Consider the following 21,458-nt stretch of genomic DNA (forward strand, 5'->3'; position numbering starts at 1 on the left):
TCACTCTGAATAAATAGTTTCGCTTTACCTTTTAATGATCTTTTAGCAAAAACTAATTTATGCAAATCACTCAATTTCAAAGAATTTATAACATCTTCAAATTCATCAATCCATTTATCAACATTTTCATATGCATTACCAGAAAAAGGATTAACAATACTTTCAATATCAGAAAAACTAAGATGAGGTTTAAAATGATCTTGAATTGGAAGCTGCATACTGTTATTTACTTGAGACTCATTAAAACCAGGATTGTCTCTTTGATTATCATCAAGCATTACTTCAGAAATTTTATTAATAGTTTCATCTTCAATATCACTATTTTCTTCATGCAAAATATTTTCAAATAATACAGATAAATCACATAGGAAAGAGACAATTCGGGTTACGACTTCCGTTTTTAAACCTTCTGAATTTATGCACAATACATTGCAAACTTTAATTAAGTCATTCAGAGTAAAACTATTCTGCACTGTATCTATTTTCTTATTAAATTCTTCAGAAAATGGTTTAAATATAAAGCCAGAAAATTCACGTAATCTTTTCCGGTTATTTCGGTCTCCATCAGTATTAAAAATAAGCTTATGCAAACTTTTGATTTCAGAACTTTTACTGTTCTTTAAAGCTGCTTCCAATTCTGGAATTTCTACTAACTTCATATTGGAAAGAAAGTTTTGTACTCACCCGACAGATGATCGTCGTCAATTGGGTAATCCACACTTTATACGAGTAATCCAATAAATTGAATACTTGTGAGAATAGTTCACTCAGTTAGTTTAAAGCACAGTTCAGAACACAGTTCATAATGTCACTCACACATTTTCCAAGTTTGAGCCGCACGGTTGGTCGCCATATTTTTTTGTAGACTTTGACTTAATTCACAGCATGAGAGCACGAAGTAATATTTAAATGGTTTATTTAATAGAAAGAAGTAAAAGTAAATAAAGATGAAGTTAACAGTATGCAGGATTAACATGATGATGTAGTCCTTTTACACCTAAAGGCATAACATCAAAAGCACAATCTAAATTCATAAACTCTTGAAGACGTGTGAGCTGTCTGCTCACGTCTGCCATCCGCTCTCGACCAGGTCTCAGCGCTGTCTGGGATGATTCTTACTGCACTGGGTGATGCTATACTGATGATGTCATAACGGGCAATTCTAATTCAGGATTGGACGTTATGATTTCCCACATAAATTACATGTATTTTAAAGTGAAATGTTATTGGACTGTGATTTTAAAAGACCCTTTTAATAAATATTATTAAAAATAAATAAAATTAAATCGTGACCATATAAATTCATAATGACTAATCTAATTACATAATTTAATTATTTATAACTAACTGCTTATCCTTAAAATTATCTCTGCGTATTAAAACCAGTTATTGCCTTTCTTTAATCCTTATCATGGTCACAAGATAAAACACAAAAATATAAAAATTCACGTAAAACTTATTCTTTGCATCTAGTGAGACTTAATATAATACTAAATAACTTATCACCTCTGGTGCTTTAGCGGTTTATTGGAACCTACATAGTCACAAGTCACAAGAAATATGAAATATATATTACCAAGAATTATTACCAATATTAACTGGGTTACAATCCCTGGGACTCTACACGAAGCTACAATACTAACTGTGTCAGACAGAGTCCAACTAACTTTCAAAACTTGCCAACCGTGCTCACATCAGGCCTTTTAGGTTTGCTGTGATTATCAGGTCTTTCTCTAGGCAAACAAAAGTGGTAACAACAGCCACTCTTTTGTTATGAATCATGCCCCTTGACATAAAATGTACCTGCTATTTATTAAACCTCTAGACTGAAAAGTATTTGACAAAATGAGACATTAAAAAAAATCATCATAAAGCTAACTGTTAAGTAAAGCATAAATAAAATGTCACATATCTTCTTTCAAATATGTCGAACTATTATAAGTGTAAAATATTTAATGCTACTTAATAAATTTCATACAGTTTGTTTTATTCTCAAACTTCTTAATAATTATATTTATTAAGTTATGTTTAATAATCATGTATCCTACTGATGGATCTATTTTATTTTTAGGATGGTATTACAAAAGTGAAGTTCAGGTATACATAATATTTTTAATTAAATTTATTTAGTTCCCATTTGCTCATAGGTCCTTAATTTTTTTCATTAATGGTCCTTAAAAGTCCTTAAGGGTACTTATTTTCCATGTGCAGAAATGTGTACGAACCTTGTTGATTCCATTATGTAGCTAACCATATCCCGGCTTCATATGCCTTCGATTAATTTCAAGAAGTGGAAGATTCTAGAGATTTCTTGACAACTGGGGGAAACTATATAAGGCTGGAGAGAGCATCAGTTTTCCAGTTGTTAGTTCAGAGTGACTTTGGCATATTAAAATATCTGAGAATTTCACCTTTCAGGAGCGCTTTGCATTGTATCATGTTTAATGTTCTTAGTAGTTGGAGTATAACTACTGATTGTGTTCTGTGATACTGAGAAGACCTGCACAAGTGCTTTTGTAGAAATTTCTAGAACTGTAAAGTATTTCTTTTGGTAAAAATAAATTTTATCAAGATATCATCAGTTCTGTGTGTGTGGAAAGGGCCGTCAAATAAGTTCAAGAAAAGACTGAAGCAGGTCAAGAGAAATTACACCCATAATTAGAAAACAAATTTGGTTACTCCCGTAATAGAAAGCAAATTTGAAGTTATGGAAGGAGAGTAGACTCAGTTGAAACAATGATGGTGAAATTGAAGAAAGGGTTTCTGCTGCCAAGCTGTAAATTGAAAAAAGAAAGAGTTTCTGCCGCTGAGTAACCAGTTGGAGAAAGAGTTTCTTCCCTCAAACAGAAAATAGAAGGGAGAGTTTCTGCTGTCAAACAACAAATTGATTACAAAGTTTCTGCTGTCACCAAAGAAGTTGATAGCTTTAAGAAATTCACAGTGACAGCTGCAAGCAATTCTGATGGTTTCAAATTGTATTCAATTCTTCTAGACCTCTGTCTACTTATGGTGGAAAGCCTTCCTGGCATGTGTATAAAACTCACTTCTGTGTAGTGTTGTATGCAAATGAATAGGATTCAGAAGGTAAGGTCAGCTATCTTGCCACTTCTCTGAGAGCAGACACAGTGGATAACCTTCAGAATCTGCATGAAAATCAAAGGCTAGACTTCGAAGCGTTGTGTGATGTGTTGGAGTTGTGCTTTGGCAAGCAGTGCTTTGGCAAGAAGTGCTTTGCCAAGAAGTGTATAGCATGCTTCAGTGAAAATCTCTTCAACAGAAGCCTAAGAAAATACTCCAGGAGCTGAAAACAGATGCTGAAAGGCTGTCTCATCTCATCTTTTCAGACTGCCCTGTAGTTGGAAATTCTATTTCTGCAGTACTGCATCAATGGCATCTGGGATCCTGAGACACAGAAAGTCCTGTAAATGGCAGATGTCAAGGACTTTAGTATATGCCATGAAATTCGAGGCAGCCGGCAAGCAACTCATAGAGACTGCCACCCAATCGGACATGCTCACATCCATGAGCCAGTGGATCAAGTGTCTGCTCATCTAGGCAATTCCAGACAAGTCATTGCCTTGAGGCGGAATAAGAGTGACAAGAAAGTGACCTTAAAGTGCTGGAACCGTTTTGCTGAAGACCACGTATGATGGAACTGCAGATCATCTCGAGGCACAGAAAGTAAAAACGCTCTCCAGCAAAGATTCAAGAAATGAATTAGTGCCCAACTCACCCCATTTTAAAGTGCTTCAGATTTCTGCAGTGAGTGGTGGCAGTAATGGACCTTTTTATCATGGGTATCAATGGAGGTTCTTGCAATATGACCATCAATACTGGAGCTAATGTTTCCATGTCTGAAAAGATTTTGCTCCACAGTTGGAAGGTAAATTCATTTGGACACTTCTCTGCGTCCCGTTTCATACTATCGGGGAATTAGTGTGACCACAATGGTGTATGTGGCAAATATTTCAGACTCTTTGATACTGGTATTAGACATTATACAGAATTATAATTTCTCGTGGCACTTTAAAAATAATGAACTGAATTCTGCCTCTGAGGATATAACACTGTTTGGAAATAAAGATGGAGTTAAATCCATTCGCGGAATAATAGCTCAGGACGATATCACAGTACCAGAAAGAACAGAATTCTTGCTACTTGTTTCCATAAACAGAAACAGGAATATTTCAAGAACTGTAGCATCCCAAGAGGAGTACTAGAAGCCTCGGGACTTGTTGACTTTTTGAAGACCGTCATCCCATTGAGAGTCACGAACATAAGGCAAAAGTTATTATTAAAGGCGAAGTGGTTGCAGCATGTTCTCCAGTGACCTACATTATATGACTGAATAGTCCACTAATCTCTGTATCTTCGAACAGCCTAACATCAGAGTTACCGCGGAATGCACAACTAAGCAATAAAGAGAAGAGTGCTGCCGAGTGTATTATTTAAGAATTTCAAGATGTTTTGTCCCACACATCTTTTGATGTAGGTCGAACCAGTTTAGCAGAGCATAAAATTGATACTGGAGATCATGTCCCAGTCAAGCAAGATCCCAGGCAGATACCGATTGCTGAACAGGAGGAGGTAGGGAAACTTCTAAAGGACATACAAGAAAGTGATGTTATCAAGACAAAGTGGCCTGAAGCATATTGTGTTCCTGATCAAGAGGCTGTCACGGAAGCTGAGGTAATGATACAGAGTTGGATTTCCAGGTTTGGTGTGCTTGTTCAGTTACATTCCGATGAAGGAAGAAATTTCACCTCAGCTGTAATTAAATAAATCCACAAACTACTCGTCATATATAAAAAACCAAGCATCACCATTACATCAGCAATCAGGCAACATGGTTTAATCGAACCATCCTTAACTTCTTGCTGATGGTTTCCAGAAACCACAGGACCAGAACAAGAAGTTACCTCTGTTCTTACTAGCCTGTCACAGTGCTGTCTAAGAGACTAATGGCTATTCCCCATTCCTGATGCTCTTAGTCCGTGACCTTAGTGTGCTTTGTGATTTGTTATTTGGTCACCATGCAGGTTTGTCTTCATCATCTGAGGAACACATGCAAGATCTGCAGGCACAATTTAGCAAATAGGCAGTAATAGGAAACATTAATGTGAATTATATCATTTTGCTTTCAGGAAAATGAAAATGGGGTCGCAAGAGTTTTAACAGTGTTTCAGAAAGAGTGCTAACAAAATCTCATGACAGAAAATGTTTTGCTAAAGGCAATTTTTTGAATTGTATTATCACTATTTATATGTTTGTTTTATCAAAGAAATTTTGCTTTTGGCTTCTGTGCTTAGTTTATGCTTACATTATAAAGTACAGGTCATGTGGTCTCATTTGCACCCTAGCCAGTTTTTGTTTGCATCAGTTATTATGTTGTTGCTCATCCTTTTGATTTAGGACTCTAAACCAAGTCCGAACGATTGTTATGCATCAACAAGTCATAAGCAAACCCTAGTCCTTCATAGAGGCACTGATGATATGAGGGTATATGTCTTCTCCTTTACACTGATGATTGCACTCTTAATGTGTCGAGTCCTAAATCTAAATAAAGCTGTTTTAGCAGATTTGGGGTAGGAGCACTGCAGTGACAATAAAGGGCATTTTGCAGCTTACGATGCATGATCTGGTGGGATCTTCGAAGTGTTTTTAACATTGGTCGGAAACGGAATAGACCTCAGAATCTTGTAATTTGGAGGAAGGGGCAGTGGGCAGTTCACTGTGCTCTCTAGCTAGCAGATCAGCAGTCAGTCCTTCAAGTATTGGGCTGCACTTTTGCTGTCAGTCAAAAGTTGTTGTTTCTATATAGGTCTTAACATTGAAATCCAATTCAATCAATATGGGACAGGCCCACCAGCGACTGAGAGGTAAAATTGCTGAACATTGGTAGACCTGGTTTCTATTCCAGGCAAACAGGCTGGCTGCATGGCCTTTTTCGTGGTTTTCCCCATGCATAATGTGTATACGAGCCAGTTTCCCTTAAAAAGTCCTCAACAAAGGCATCCTTTCCCTTAGGCAGGTAGTTCTAGTGTGCTTTGCCATATTAAATTAAGCCAAACCAATCAAATATGGGACAGTGATTACTGCTGACATAGTCAACTACTTTCGAGGAGCTATATGGAAATATGTCTGCTCTGGTGATGGTCATATCCAGAGCATCAGTAGTATTATGACTGTGGGAAAGATATGTTTGAGTTCCATTGTTAAAAACAGAGCACAGTTATCATTAGTTAAGTTCTCCAAGTCTTGGCCTCTACAATTAGCCGAGGCACCCCCGCCAAGTTAAGTGTTTGACATTGAGATTGCCCAGTAGAAGTGTGAGTCCTTGAATAGCCCCTCCAAAGTATCCAAATCAAAGGTCTGATCATTACATATTTATGATGGAGGAAGATGATACATATTTATGACGTTAATGTAGCAGTTTTTCTTGAAAGGACTTTAATTCCCTGACACTCCAGGCCAGAATTTAGTGTAGTGATGCCACTAAGTCTTTGATAATGAACATCTCTAAACAGAAACATGAGGCCACCACCACTATCTGTAGAAGGCTTGTCCTAACGTACTGTGTTGTAACCATTAGCTCTTAACTGGTGTATTTCTCTTAACCCTTTGTGGCGCACTATACGTTGATGTCGGAATTTCAACAAAAAAAGTTGTATGCAGTCTATTTAGTCCTAAAGGAGTATACAGGTAAAATTTTGTAAAAGATGCACTTACTGTTTTAATTCTGTAGGTGTTCCATGAGGTGGAACACTGCGCCGCCAGAGCTTTTAAAAGTGCGACTAAGCGAGCATTGCAGTGAAGCACGAAAACGAGTAAAAGCGTTTGTATAAGAATGAAAAAACTCTGTATTATGGCTGTATACATGGTTTCCTGGATATACACAATATTCTATTTGGATAAATGAGATAAATATTTATATACACAAGTCGTATATACAAAAATGTTTAAAAATTTTCGGAAAGAGCGCTTCGGAAAGAGTTAGACCTCTCAGCGCCATTTATGGAAAATTAATAATAAAAAAATTAACTACGATTAATATTAACAATAAAGAAAAATAGGCTTATGATATATACATACACGAAAAATATATACACAATTATTGAAAATAAACGGGAATGAGACTAAAAAGCGACAGCAAAAAATTCGCGCAGGTCTAAGTAAAGACGAGCCAAGCTACTAATAAAATTTCCGCCTAAAAAACTAGTCCCAAAAAATTCGAGGTGCCAATATTAGAGCATTCATAACACAAAACACGCCTCACCCCTCAATAGTGCTTTGTTTGACTTCATTCCCCCCCAAAGCAACGGAAACAGAAAACGTAAACAACGGATGTCCTCTCCTAAGCACAGATGCTCTGATTCGTAACAGCATAAGATCACTAAAGGCGCAGTGTTCCCGCTAATGGAACACCTGGTTTTATTCAATGATTTTGCGTATGGTTTTTGTCTGAAAGATTTAAAAAAATATAGAACAGATAATTTGGAGTACAGCCAGCAAAATTATGCCTAATTTTTTTTTTCCAAATAAAATTTTTTATATCATTAAAAAAATAGAGAAAATTACTTGAAAAAAAGTGGATTTTAATAACACATAGTAAATGAAAATTCTGTGTCTCCTTGTGATATGCTGCTATCTACTGTTTAAAAAGAAAAGTTCAAAGTATATTATAAAGACATTTTTATGTATTTACAGTTGAATTTAAAGCTTTCAGAAGCGATTCAATTTGGGTGTTCCATGTAGTGGAACACTGAACTGCAAAGGGTTAACTTTGTCTCCTGAAGAGCAAAGATTGATACTTCGTGTTTATCAACAAATTCTAAAATATTTTCAAGCTTGACCTTAGATGCATAGACCATTGATGTTATACTGTAAAATACGAGGGCCATCCAGGAAGTAGATTACGTTTCCGTCTGTGTCCGCTAGGGGCGGGGCTAGCGCGGCCATCTTGGGGTCAGAGCGTTGCGCAGCTCAGTCTGCATCTAGCCGTGCTAGTGAGAGGTTCGTGCTGTGCTCCGTTCAGATACTGTGACGGTTTGAAATGTCTGCGTTAATTGAAAATCCCGCGAGCTGCGATGTGCGCTCAGTAATAAGGTTTCTGACTGCAAAAAACTGGAGGAAATTGGTTTATTGTAGTGCCTCCTGGAAAGAGGCACTACAATAAACTCTCAAAGGTATTGCCAAACTCTCCAAAAACTCAGAAGAGCAATTCAAAACAAGCGCAGAGGAATGTTGAGCTCTAAGATCTTGTTGATTCACGACAACGCCCGGCCCCACACGGCAAATGTCACTCGTAAAGTTCTTGAATCTTTTATGTGGGAGTTGTTTCCTCATCCGCCGTACAGTCCCGACCTGGCACCGAGCGACTTCCACCTATTCCCAGCAATGAAGAAGTGGCTGGCTATGCAGCGTTTTGATGACGACGCACAGCTGCAAGAAGAGGTAACGAAGTGGTTGAAGGCGCAGGCGGCCGAATTTTTCGACGAAGGAATTTCCAAGCTCGTACATCGCTACGATAAATGCCTTAATTTGTATGGTGACTATGTAGAAAAGTAGTATTTGAGTGTGGCTTTCATCTGTATATAATAAAATTTGTTTCCTATACTTTGTTTACTTTTTTATTCCAAAACGTAATCTACTTTCTGGATAGCCCTCGTATGTTTTGATAAATTTTTACATCTGGGTGTAGAATGTAACTTACTTGTCGACCAGTACCCTCTACCTAAACCCTGGTTGCATCCCTCTTTATCGAGCGTGATGGACAATGCTGTATTGGAATCAAATAGATGTGCCTGATCCTTGGCTGTGGGCAAGAAACAGCTTCCTTTAGGTGAGAAACCACTAGGGCTCAAGTTTGACTTTCCCTCAAAGTGACTACTAAGCTTTAGCTGGTCATAATGGATTGGCCCTACCGGGAGAAAAACTCCCAGCATACTTCACCCACCCTGTTCTGGGATGTCCTCTTGCCACATTGAGGACTCTTGCCACAAAGCAGGACTTTGGGAGGACCTCAGCTTGTTGTTACATTTAAGAGTCTGTCAGTTTGAGGTGATATGCTTCCTTTCCAGAAATCATGAAATTAACTCCTTAGTGGAAATTCCCTTGTTGACAGCTGTGGGGTAATAATCAAGAATCATTGAACAATGTAGTAAAAGTGATTACAGATTTCTGCCATTATGAATTCATTTAATGCTTATTATTAGTTTGCAGCATGTAACTAATTTTAATTCTGAGTTAAAATAACATGCCACGAGGAGTTAAAACAGCAAGAATCAGCATAATAGTCACAAATTTTTTGCAGTACTGCAAATGTATGAATATTAATCTTATTCCAATAATTTTAGCTTGTAAATCCTTGCCACAATAGATAGTTTGTTACATTACCATTGTGTTGTTAGAAGGCATTGAAAAACTGTATCTATGAGACTATAAAGCTGACTTTTTTTTAAAAAGTTTTAAATTGTTGAATGCTTGTTTTGTTTTTAGTGTAAATCATGTCTGAAAATAAAATTAGTGTAATTTTAGCGTAAATTGTGTATTTTTTTAAATAGAAATTTTGATACAGTATATTTAATTACAAAACTTTAAAACTTGTATGTATGTGTTGTATGTTTAACTGATAACCATGTTTTCCTTTTCTTTTCACAGACTGATAGTTTTCATTCAGATGACCAGAAAAATGAAAATAGCACTAATGGGAACATGAAAAAAACTTCCAATTATGATGTTTCAAATCATATTTCATCTATCAAGAAACGGGGTAATTGAGAAATTTTAGACCACTGATCTGCCATGAAATTTCAGACACTTTATTTTTCAGATATGCTTTTGGTTTCATTCTTACTTATGCAAAATCTGTATTTGGTCCATAAGTTGTATATTTTATATTAGTATATTAAACTGAAGCGCTATGTTAATTGCAGTAAAATAAACTTCCATCCATCTGTGTACTTTGGAACGAAGGGTTGTATGAATTAGAGAATATATCTTTCTGAATTTTATTTATATTTTTCCTTTTTAATTTTTATACTAAATTTGGATTATTTGCACATAACTAAACATAACCATTATAACTAAATAAAGGGTAACCAAACATTGAGAATTATTTAACATAAAATTATTCTATTTTTTAAATACAATTATGTTCAAGGAAAATAATGGTTCCATTGATAGGAGGAAAGAATGTAGAAGAGAAAAAGGGATGAATGATAGGGAAATTTTTATGAGAAACGAAAGTAGTGGTGTATTTACTCTCAGTATTTTTAAAATGTGGCATATATGAAATGAAATGCATTTCTGCCTGCAAAATTGTCTTCAGAATTTGTATGCAATTAAGCGTACAAATTAAATTAATATATTGCTTTTAAATATCCTTGTAGCAGGGTCTCCCCTAAAGTAATCCACGTGCTACTCTTGTCGTTATGTACCGCACATATCCAGCTGGATTAATGACACTATTAGTAATTGACAGAATTTTCTAGATTTGAAAATTTAAATTTTCTAAAAGGAAATTTTTTGTCTTTATTATGTTTTCCATGTTTCACTTACGGAGAATTTCTGCAAATGCAAGAGTTTATTCCTAATCACCATCAGTGTAAACAAGTTAACTACAACAGCACAAACAGTGTATTTAAGTTTAAATAAATAAATAAAGTTGTGGACAAATTGTGGTCTTTTGTAAAAAGTTGTGGACATATAAATTCTTAACATACATGAAATGCATATATTCAAAATTGATTTAAAAAAACAGTGAAATATACATGTCTAATTCAAGATTTATCTGAAATGAAAATATTTCAGAGAAATATGATTTCTGTTTATTATAAAAAAGAATTGTGTCATATTATAAAAATAGATTACTGTTGTGTATGCTTCAAACTCTTAAACTATTTGAATCATAAAATGAATTTCCTTCTTTAAAAACACATTTTATAGTGCTGCTTTTTCTCGAAAGTTTATTTGCTCATACACTTGAGGAAAAATTACTGGTAAATTTTCCAGCATACTTAATTTTTAGAATTGTTTTGTTGTTCACATTCTAAAAAGAGCACATAATTCGGGTATTTGCAAATTAAGTGCATGCATTACTGGCAGATTAAGTGGTTGCTGATTATTGGCATCCGACTGAAGTATATAATAGCAATATGTTAAGCCCTTTTAGTTAGTGCTGTCAGGTTTATATAAATGTGTTTTGTTAATGACAAATGACTTCATTTCAATTGGTAAATAACTTGTTAATAAGTAAAATAAAAATTATCCTGTATTTAAATGTAAGAAGTTGATGTAATTATTTAATGCCGAGTCTTAAAATATGTGCCAATATAATGTCTCAAAATAGGAGAGATTTAGTGTAGCATAGTTATTTATTAAATATTGAAACAAATTTTGATATTTTTATTGGAAAATATCAAATTTTAGGTTTCAGATACTTTCATCCATTGCAGAAGCTATTTTGGTAACTTTAAGACACTGAAATTAATTACGTACTTTATTGACAGGAGCATTAATGATGGAAGAATCATGAGTTTTTCCCCTCCTAAGAAATATATTTCCTTGTTCTTTAAAGCAAAATGTTATGTATTTCTTTGTAATATATATTTTAAATGTAGAGCCATGGATTTCTTGAAAGACTACATTAGATTTAAATGGCTGCTAAACGCACAGTACTTTTTGGCACTGTAGTTAAGTACATTGAAGTACTAACATCTCTAACAGTGCGCATTTTGTTAAACATTATTTTGATAGTTATGTGTTTTATCCCTTTCTTTTAAGATTGAGAATAGTGAACAACTTAGAAGAGCAAGTTTTGCAAGATGTTGAAATCTGGAAATTGCTGCTAAACAGTTTGTTCAGAACTTGGTTACATGTATTGATATAATCGTCAGACAGTTCATGGTCATCTCCAGTTGTGCATGTGAAGAAAAAAAATGGTGACTGTCATTTTTTGTGTCGGTTTCAGAAAATTGAACAAGGTAACCAAAATGGATGTCTATCCATTACCCCACATCACTGATGCTTTGGACTGCCTGATTGGTGCAAAAATGTTTTCTCTGTGATGGATTTGAAGTCAGGCTACTGGCAAATAGAGGTTGATGATAAAGGCAGAAAAAAAGACAGCTTTTGGACTCCAGATGGTCTCTATGAATTTAATGTCATGCCGTTCGGATTATGCAGTGCTGCAGCCACATTTGAACAGATGATGGACATGGTACTAAGAGGCCTCAAATGGAATATTTGCCTTTGTTATCTCAACGACATAATCGTGTAAGCACCTAATTTCAAAGAACACCAAAAGCGTTTGAGGAGAATACTGAAATGTATCCAAAGAACAGGACTGATGCTAAATTCCAAGAAATGTTCATTTGGCAAAAAGAAGCTGACTATACTGGGACACTTAGTTTATCAACATGGGATATATCCCAATCCACAAAAGGTGGTGGCCAGTGTTATTCCTAGGATTTTTTTGGAAGAGTAAAAATAATCCTTGACTTTTTTAGGAGGAGTGAAATACGGAAATAGCATAAACTACATATACAGAGACTAATTTGTATAAAAAAAGATGCTTTTTTAATAGAAAAAAATGAGGATGCTATTTTGGTTTTTGGCAATTATAGGATATGTTAAGTATTAGTAGAAAATATTAAACATTATACATAAAATAATTTATTTTACATTAAACGTTCTAAATGAAGTATTTATTTAAGATTTCAAATTTAATATCCTTTTCATCTGATTTACAGTGTTACAGCTGATTTCCTTACAATATCAAAATTCTTTCAAAATTAAAGTTACAAAAACATTTATTCTTGGTTACATTACAATTTTAATCTCTTTCCCCTGATTGCCTTACAGTATCACAGTTCTTTCAAAATTAAAGTCACAAAAAACATTTTTCCGTGGTTACATTACAATTCTAATCTCCTTTTCCTCAAGGTTACTGCTCTTTCAAAATTAAAATCACAAAAAACATTTCCCCTTTATTCTTTGAAATCTGAGCCTTTCTCCGATATTCTTGGTAGAATTTTCAGTTGTTTTTCCCCCAATCTGTTTCTACTATTTGAATTGATCCTATTTTGAGTAGAAAATCCTCTTTTACAAACAGCCATTGACAAAGGTATAGTCATAGCTATTTGTGCCAGGGCTGTAGTGCATAAAAACACTCTACTTCAAGGTGCACTTGCTTTAACTCTTCTGTTGAAACACCCAAAACATTATCATAGGCCAGATTCTACTTCGGTTTGTACTTTGTTTAATAGCATTATCTGGGGATTCCAGTCTTGATTCTGTTATAACACAAGATGGATTCAACAAAACATCAAAATCCTGCAAAAGATGCATCTGCTGCAAATTAAATCATTCTTGCAGCTTCTCTATCAGTGCACTCAAAAAATCATGTTTAGCACTCATGAAATCATTTAAAGATTTAGTAGAAACAGATAATTTAATATCTTGGAACTCTATAATACCTATTATCAAGAGCAGACTCTTAAAAATTCCTTTAGATGAATGCCATGACCTTCTTCCTTTTTCATTTCCTGCATGCGATTAATAGTGGATTCTAGACTGTTAACCAACACGACGAGGTCCACATCATTGCTCTGAATCAGTAACACATCTCTCAAAAATGACAAGGTGGCTGCAAATGAAAATTATGAGCATTGTTTAAATAGTTCTGAGCCCTTGTCCATAGGATTGTTTGTTTTTCTGTTTGCAATTATGTCTGTGAGGGCAAGGATCACAGCATCATAATTGATATGACATGCATCAACTGCATTCCCAAGTGACAACTACCAAACAGCATTTGTGTCTTTGAGAGTTATGTTTGGCTCTTTAACACATCTTGCATCAATTTCAGCTTTTCAATCCTAATATTGGACGTGTGAAAATAAGCATACAATGAACCTAAAATTCTCTGACTGCTTTGAAACAGGGATATTCCGTAAGCAGCTTGGGATACAGCTAAAACTAAACGGTGAGCTGTGCAGTGATAGTGCAACAAACCGGGTATCATATCCTGAAATTTTTTGCCAAGTCCGTTGTTCTTTACCATCATAACAGCAGTACCATCTGTTGAAAGGCCAACAACTTTTGATAACGGTACCCCCTTTTTTCTGTTGTTGAGAAACTTTATTACTTTTTCTTTCAATGCATCTGCATTTCATTCACCTGGTAGTTTTAAATTTGCCCAAAGACTGTTCTCACTTTCATTTTTTTAAAAAATATTTGACATATATAATTAATTTATGGTCAACTGAAGTATCTGTTAACTCACCTATCATTAAAGAAATATTAGGGGCTTTGTGAAACATCCTCATCTAAATTTGATTCTAATACTTCTGAAATAGCTTTAATTATGTCTGTAACTGAATTTTGACATAAATTCAAGTGAGTCTCTTTCACAGTCTCATTTCCACAGGATTTTATAAGCATCATTAAAATTTCGTTAAAGGAAGTTCTTTTCCAATAGTATAAACAGTTTTGAACACTGCCAAATTTCCATGTGTTGCTGTAGATTTTTCCTTTTGATGAAAGCCTGTGTTCCATAGTTTTTTAGTGGCGAGACAGAGCACTTCTTTGGAAACATGATGAACCCATCACACCCACGCCATTCTTCATATTGGTAGATTGACATGCTTTACAGAACATTGTATTTTCCTCTTTATTGAAGAGCACCAAAGGAAATTCTTTAAGCCACTTACTTAAAAACTTATCATGTTTAGAAGTAGTTTCTTCTGGTTGTTCATCAATCTTTGGTTTCTTAGCTGACAGTTCTGAGCTGTTTGACACTTGGCTTGACGGCTTTTTTATCAAAACCACCTTGATAGATTTAGAACTCGTATTTAAATTAATTTTTCTCCTGGAATAATTGCTTCAGTCTCAAGGATCCCTATTGAATTAAATAGTTTTAAAAAATTAGTTAGAAACTAAAAAATATTTTTGATGTGCTTCTCCTAAAAGCTGATCACTTGTAGAAACTTTTGTTTCGTTTTGCAGACTGTATGGAATTTCTTAAATTTAAAATATAAATTTTTATATGAAAGTAATTTATCTTACAAGTGCAAATACAAATTACAAACATTTTAAGAGCGACATTTGGTTAAAAATCAGTAATGAGTTTGGCGATCTCGTGCCATCATATTAAAACAATAATAATAAAAATTATACTCCTCTCCTACAGTACATTTCAAGAAAACAAGAGTATTTACAGCAGGGTTTGTACAATCTGAAAAGTACTTATTTTTTTCCCAAAATCTCAAAATTTACTCAAAATACTGATTTTCGAATAGATAGATGTCAGCTAAGTATCGATTTTTGCATGAGCTGACTCTTAGATGAATTAATTTCATATAACCAGAACGTTAAGTACTAATTTGCCCACTAGAAGATTGCGGGTCCGTGACACTTGCCCAACGGGACACTTAACCGACAGGACATTTAGCCGACAAGACACTTAACCGACAGGGACACTTAGCCAACAGGTCATTTAGCCGACAAGAACACTTAGCCGACGAGGACAGTTAGCCGACAGGACATTTGCCCGACATAGAGAGTTAGCCTTCAAGACATTTGGCTATGGTACACATAACTGTCAAAACTTTTAGTCAACAGGACACTAAGCCGACCGTGACGTTTAGCTGACTAGTACTCAATAATTATTTAAATTTACTAGAATTACAAAATTTCTCGATTTATCCATAAGTTCAATATTTGTTTATTTTTTCACCTATCAGTAACATTCATTTTTCGATTCTTAAAGATCTCATATGTGCTTTTAATCATTGGGATAATTTAGCATTGTTTGATATGTATCGTGCTGTTTAGTGTATATTGGCTAAATTGGAAAAGTGCTGAAATCAGGGAATATGAATTAAATTTCGAAAAGAAAAAAGAATTTTTTTAGCTAAATACGGTGGTCACTTAATTACATTTGGGATCTTCAAAAATTATCCATAAAGCTTCTTGATTTAATTAACTGGGTTTCTTTGAACACTTTCACATCATTAATAATTTTTCTTGTTTACTTAATGATATTAATTTTCCAATCTCTCTCTTCCAAATGCTTTCAAATTTCTAATACCTGTATGTTTGATTAATATTTTACTCGATACATCATGTTACATTTCTCTTACAAAATTGTTTCGCTCCTCCCACTAATGAAATTCCTTTCCCTGTCATGAAGAATCTGAATGATGCAATAAAAATTACTGTTATTCTTAAATTATACTTTTTATAGAAACATATGGCCGTGAAGGGTTAGTTTCGAAGTATATATTATCTTGTTATCAGACGCAATTAAAAAAAAAGTGGATTTTTAAAACAAGACAAGCAAAGGTATAAATTATTGACGTCTATAATGGGCCACCATACTTAAGATAAAAATTCTGTGACATTTTATTGACCATGCCTCTTGCTGAAAATACTTAGGGTAATGTTTATAGCACTAAACTGGTGCATTATATTTAATTTAGAAGTAAAATATTCTTTAAGGTTTTTATTCCATTCATAACTGAATACATTTCTTCAAAAACTACATTTTCACTCTTCATTATAATGAAAACATTGCTGATATGAAATTTTGGACGTGGGAAAAATCTCCGAAGAGAAACTGAGGAATCTACAGAAGGAGGGGCACCAAGCAGGGTGGAGCAAAGCGCGACATCCTGAAAAGTCACTGTAATGTGGTGTCATCTGTCGATGCTAGATATCACTAGATAAAATTATGTAATCTGTTTTGAAAGTCGCGATGTGTAATTTTCAATATAATGTTAGATTGTTTCATGTTTTTCTTATAAAATGAAACTTTCTCAATATCTGTTAAAAATGTATAAATTTTCATTTTACTTTTCATTAATTTAAATTTTTTTGATCTTTCATTCCTTCTCTTTCTCGTTTTTGTTTTAGCTACATGGTTATAGGGAAATTTTTAGTGCCCATTTTCCTGAATGCATTTATAAAGTTCTACCCTAAAAAGGCAATTTTTATTGGAAGAGACTGTTTATATATTAAGTAAAATGGTCACTCTATTCCTGTTAAACCCAGCAGTCACTGAACACTGGCAGTTTGGTCCGAATTTCGAATCCCGCGGACGGACAGGCTGCATGGGTGTATTCATGGTTTTCCCCATGTGTAACATGTATATGAGCCAGTTTTCCTTACAAAGTCCTCCACAAAGGTATTCCTCCCGTTAGGCAGATAGATTTCTGGCTTTGCCATAATTACATAAACCAAACCTACTTCTGTTAGGTGGCCGCAGGCCATGAGGTATGAATTCCCGTGCCGGAGCCCTATCCCAGATTGATAAATATGCAATGCCTAACCTATAAATAGCATTCTGAGGGTGTAAATAGCATTTTAGAAAAAAAAAAATAGTTCCAGTGTGGCAAGGAGTAGGGCAAATCACTCTACTTCCTGACAGGGAAAGGAAATTTCATTAGTGGGAGGAGCGATTCTACTTTATGCGGGAAATGATTGTAGTGCGACGTGTTGAGCAAAGCAGTAATGAAATGTGAAAGTGTTAGAAATCTAAACGCATTGGGAAGAGCGAGACTCATTGTCGGCTTAATGTCATGTCGGCTAACTGTCCATGCTGGCGAAGTGTCCTTGTCGGCTAAGTGTCTATGTCAGCTAAATGTCCTGTTGGCTAACTGTCTTTGTCAGCTAAACGTCCTGTCGGTTAAGTGTCCGTGTCGGCTAAATGTCCTGTCGGCTAAGTTTCCATGTTGGTTAAGTGTCCCGTCGGCTAAGTGTCCGCAACCGGAAGTTCGCAAGAAGATGACTTTTTATTACAGCCGATAATTATCGATGCGATTCCAATTTTTGTACCGAAAAACGTTATAAAATTGCTATTTTTTAACGAAAAGATAGCAATAAATTGCACAGATTTGCACTGTAAGATTAGTGAAGATCATGATTTCTTAAAAAGAAGATTGGAATTAAAATTTTATTTTTGTACTGGTAGTTCTCGGTAAAATTTTGACTTTTTTCCTGACTAGCGCAGAATAATGAAAGAATTAAACATGCAAACACTATAAGCATAAAAATAATTTAAAGGCATATTAGAAATCATGCTAGAAAAATTTAAAAAAACTTTATTGTCTTTATATATACTTTTACTACACTTTCAATTTTCTGAAAAGAGTGCAAAAGAATTTTTCAGCTGGTAATGTGAAATTTCACCAAACTCCCAAACCACATGTGTCGATAACCAATTCTACTGTTCAAATGACCATCCAGTAACATGGAATGCGTGACGAAATCAGTGCTCGTAAATATACAATGAAACTTCAGTTTCATTAGTCTTACGAAAATGTCTCAGTGGTGTTTTGAGTAGAAAAAAAGATTATTTGTTGATTTCGGTGGGGCACTATGCATTTTTTAAGCTAAACCTGTGTTAAAAATTCAATGCGGGAAAATACGCTTGGCTAGTTTTTTAAAGCGTATTTCTGTAAATATGCTTTCAGAGGTGTTAGAAATATCTCTGGTGGAGGCTGTAGCAAAGTTCCCTGTTCTGCAAAATATTGCTGATGTCCAAAGTTGTTAGGGCTTGTGCTCCTACTACCCGACGATTTATTAAAAATTTCGCAGATATTGCAAAGTCTTTGCATCACTTGTTGAAGAAAGATGCAAAATTTTCCTGGAACACGTTACGGACTGAATCTTTCACAAAGCTCAAAAGGTTGCTGACCAGTGGCACTGTTTCGAGACATTTTATTCCAGACGCAGAATCGAGGATACATTCTGATGCTAGTGACTATGGCATCTGTGCAGTACTGGTCAGATCCAGGATGGCAAAGAAAGACCAATAGCCTATGCATCCAGGTCCCTTACTGCGGCTGAAAGTAAATTCAGTAAATTCAGGCCATATCTCTATGGAAAACCCTTCACAGTAGTCACGGATCAACAATCTTTGTGTTGGCTGGCCAATGTTAAGGATCCATCCGGAAGACTTGCAGGGTGGGCTCTCAGGTTGCACGAATACAACATAAATATCGTTTACAAGAGCGGTTACAAACACTCTGATGCAGATTCACTATCAAGGAAGCCCCTTATAGAACCAATAATTGAGAACAATGAAGATACCCCTTTCTTCGCAGCAATTGTAGATTATGGAAAAGAGCAGCAGAAGGACAAACAGTTAAATTCCATCATTACAACTCTCAATAGAGGTGACGCATATCAAAATTATCAAGTAAGAAATGGTATACTGTATTAAAGAAGCTATGATCGTATGGGACAGCAGTGGTTCTCGGTAGTACCAAAACAACTTCGTAGTGAGGTTCTAAGAAGTCTTCATGATGCTCCAGCCACTGGTCATCTTGCATTTACCAAAACATGCGACTGAATAAGGAGGAAGTACTATTGGCCAGGGCTATATGGGAGCACATGGCAGTATGTATCACGTTGCCAAGAATGCCAAAGATGGAAATCGCCACCGCAACTTCCACCAGAACAGCCTCATCCAATAAAACCCCCTGACACACTGTTTACCAAAATTGGAATAGATCTACTTGGACACTTTCCTGTTACTCGAAATGAGAACCGGTAGCTTAAAGTTTGCAGAGACTACCTTACCAGATTAACAGTCACAAAGGCAATACTGACAGCTGAGGGCACCAAAATTGCCAAGTTTATAGTTGAAGAAATTGTACTGAAGCATGGTGCCCCCAAAGAGATGATAAGTGACCTTCCTGTCCACCATTGTTAAAGAAGTCATTCAACTATGCAAGACGTCTCATCTTTGATAACTGCATACCACCCTCAGGCTTAACTGAAAGCTTCAATAAGACACTGGCAGACATGTCCATGTACGTAGACGTTGAACAGAAAAATTGGCATACTATTCTACCATTTGTAACCTATGCCTATAATTCAGCCCATTTTTCTCATTTAGAGTAGAAATATCTAGACTTCTCTTGGTGTAATTTTTCCATACAGTATCGAAGATTCCAACGATAGTTCTGCGCAACATCTGATCACTAGAGCTGAAGAAGCTAGACAGCTTGCTAAACTCTATATTCTTAAAGGGTAAACCACAGACAAGCGTCGATATGATGAGAGGCATCGATCTGTCATCGAAGACTTAGTCTTTGTCTTCACTCCAGTACGAAAGGTTGGATTATCCGAAAAGCTCCTAAGACATTACTGTGGACCATATCGAATAACATGACAGCTCTCTGACGTGGCATACTAAGAAAGTATAGATTAAAATAGGAAATGAGAGAATTCAAAGACATTGTTCACATATTGAGATTGAAGCCGTATCTTAATTCAAAAGTACAACTAGACGGTGAAAGAAAGCCCAATATTTCAAGGAAACTTGTTACAAGAAGCCAAACCAGATCGCAGCGGGATGCTGCTGCTGCTTAAGAAGGGGAAAATGTAGCAAAAATTGCTCCTTTTGACTGAGCTCCTCATAGCTTAAAATAGAAGACACAGGACTTGAAACCTGAAGGTCCCAGGTTCGAAACCCTACCAAAGGCAAGTGCCGTATAATTCGTTTTTATGTAAATTTCCTTCTTATGAATCTGTTTTCTTTACGTTCTAGAACATTCAGAGTGTGGAATGTTCCAGCATGTTCATCAGCTGTATATAAGTAGTTTTTCATTCAGTTTGAAATAATAAAAATCTTGAGTTTAGACTTGGGTACTTTCCTGTTCATTTGTACGATCTCTTCATCTACGCAACAATATGGTGTAAATCTCACATACTGTTACCCTTTTGGTCTGTGCTGTGTGCGAGAATATATATATATATATATATAATTATGTATTGCCTAATTCTCTATTTGTTGCTTAAGCTTTGGACAGCAGTATATTTTTAACCTGGATTGCAATATAGTTAGTTATTGAGAGAGAACTAGTATTTTGGTATTTTTAATTCAATAGCATATTACTGTATATATATATATACCCTTCTACTAAAAAAAGAAACAGTATATGCTAAAAGGTGTGAATGAAAAAAAAAATGGAATTAAAGCATGCAGTTTACATATGAGATAGAAGTTGCATCACCAAATGCAAATAGCTAACCAAAATTTATCATAAAACGCAATCCAACAGCCGCACTACGATGCCTTAGAAAGGGGCATACAGGACCTCTGCATAAATTTGCAAGCAGCAATAGTTCCATGTAATCCGAGTTAGCCAAGCAGAAAGCATGAGCCAAGGATATCATTTGGCTGTTGAAATGCGATGGATAGTTGTCAAGATGTTGCAGGCGAGTGCAAGAAAATACGCTGTTGCGACAGAGCTGAATGTGCATTGTACTGTCATCAATAGGCTGTGGAATCGTTAGCAAAGGATCAAAACTCCAGCTGTAGGATTATCACAACGGCAGATGAATGCTTCCTGTACTATGTGCAAGATGTCGTAGATCACTAAAAGCATGATAGCCGGCATCGCATCTCTCTGGTGCTGTAGGATGGCTCATATCTTTTCAGACTGTGC

The 21,458-nt window shown here is 35.4% G+C and overlaps 1 protein-coding gene across 4 annotated transcripts in view; it reads left to right on the forward strand.

The window, feature by feature from the left end:
• Positions 1 to 21,458, forward strand: part of LOC118191758 (Golgi-pH regulating cation channel) — a 240,620-nt gene that overhangs the window by 88,652 nt on the left and 130,510 nt on the right. For all 4 annotated transcript variants that reach the window (XM_085809783.1, XM_085809784.1, XM_085809785.1 and 1 more), the window contains one exon: positions 9,661 to 9,772. In XM_085809783.1, coding sequence (XP_085665909.1) covers positions 9,661 to 9,772 — 112 coding nt within the window. The remainder of the gene's footprint in view (positions 1 to 9,660; positions 9,773 to 21,458) is intronic.

The sequence above is a fragment of the Stegodyphus dumicola genome, chromosome X2 (genome assembly GCF_044657685.1).
Source record: "Stegodyphus dumicola isolate Sdum_Otavi_A_Nest chromosome X2, ASM4465768v1".
In the NCBI taxonomy this organism is placed as follows: Eukaryota; Metazoa; Arthropoda; class Arachnida; order Araneae; family Eresidae; genus Stegodyphus; species Stegodyphus dumicola.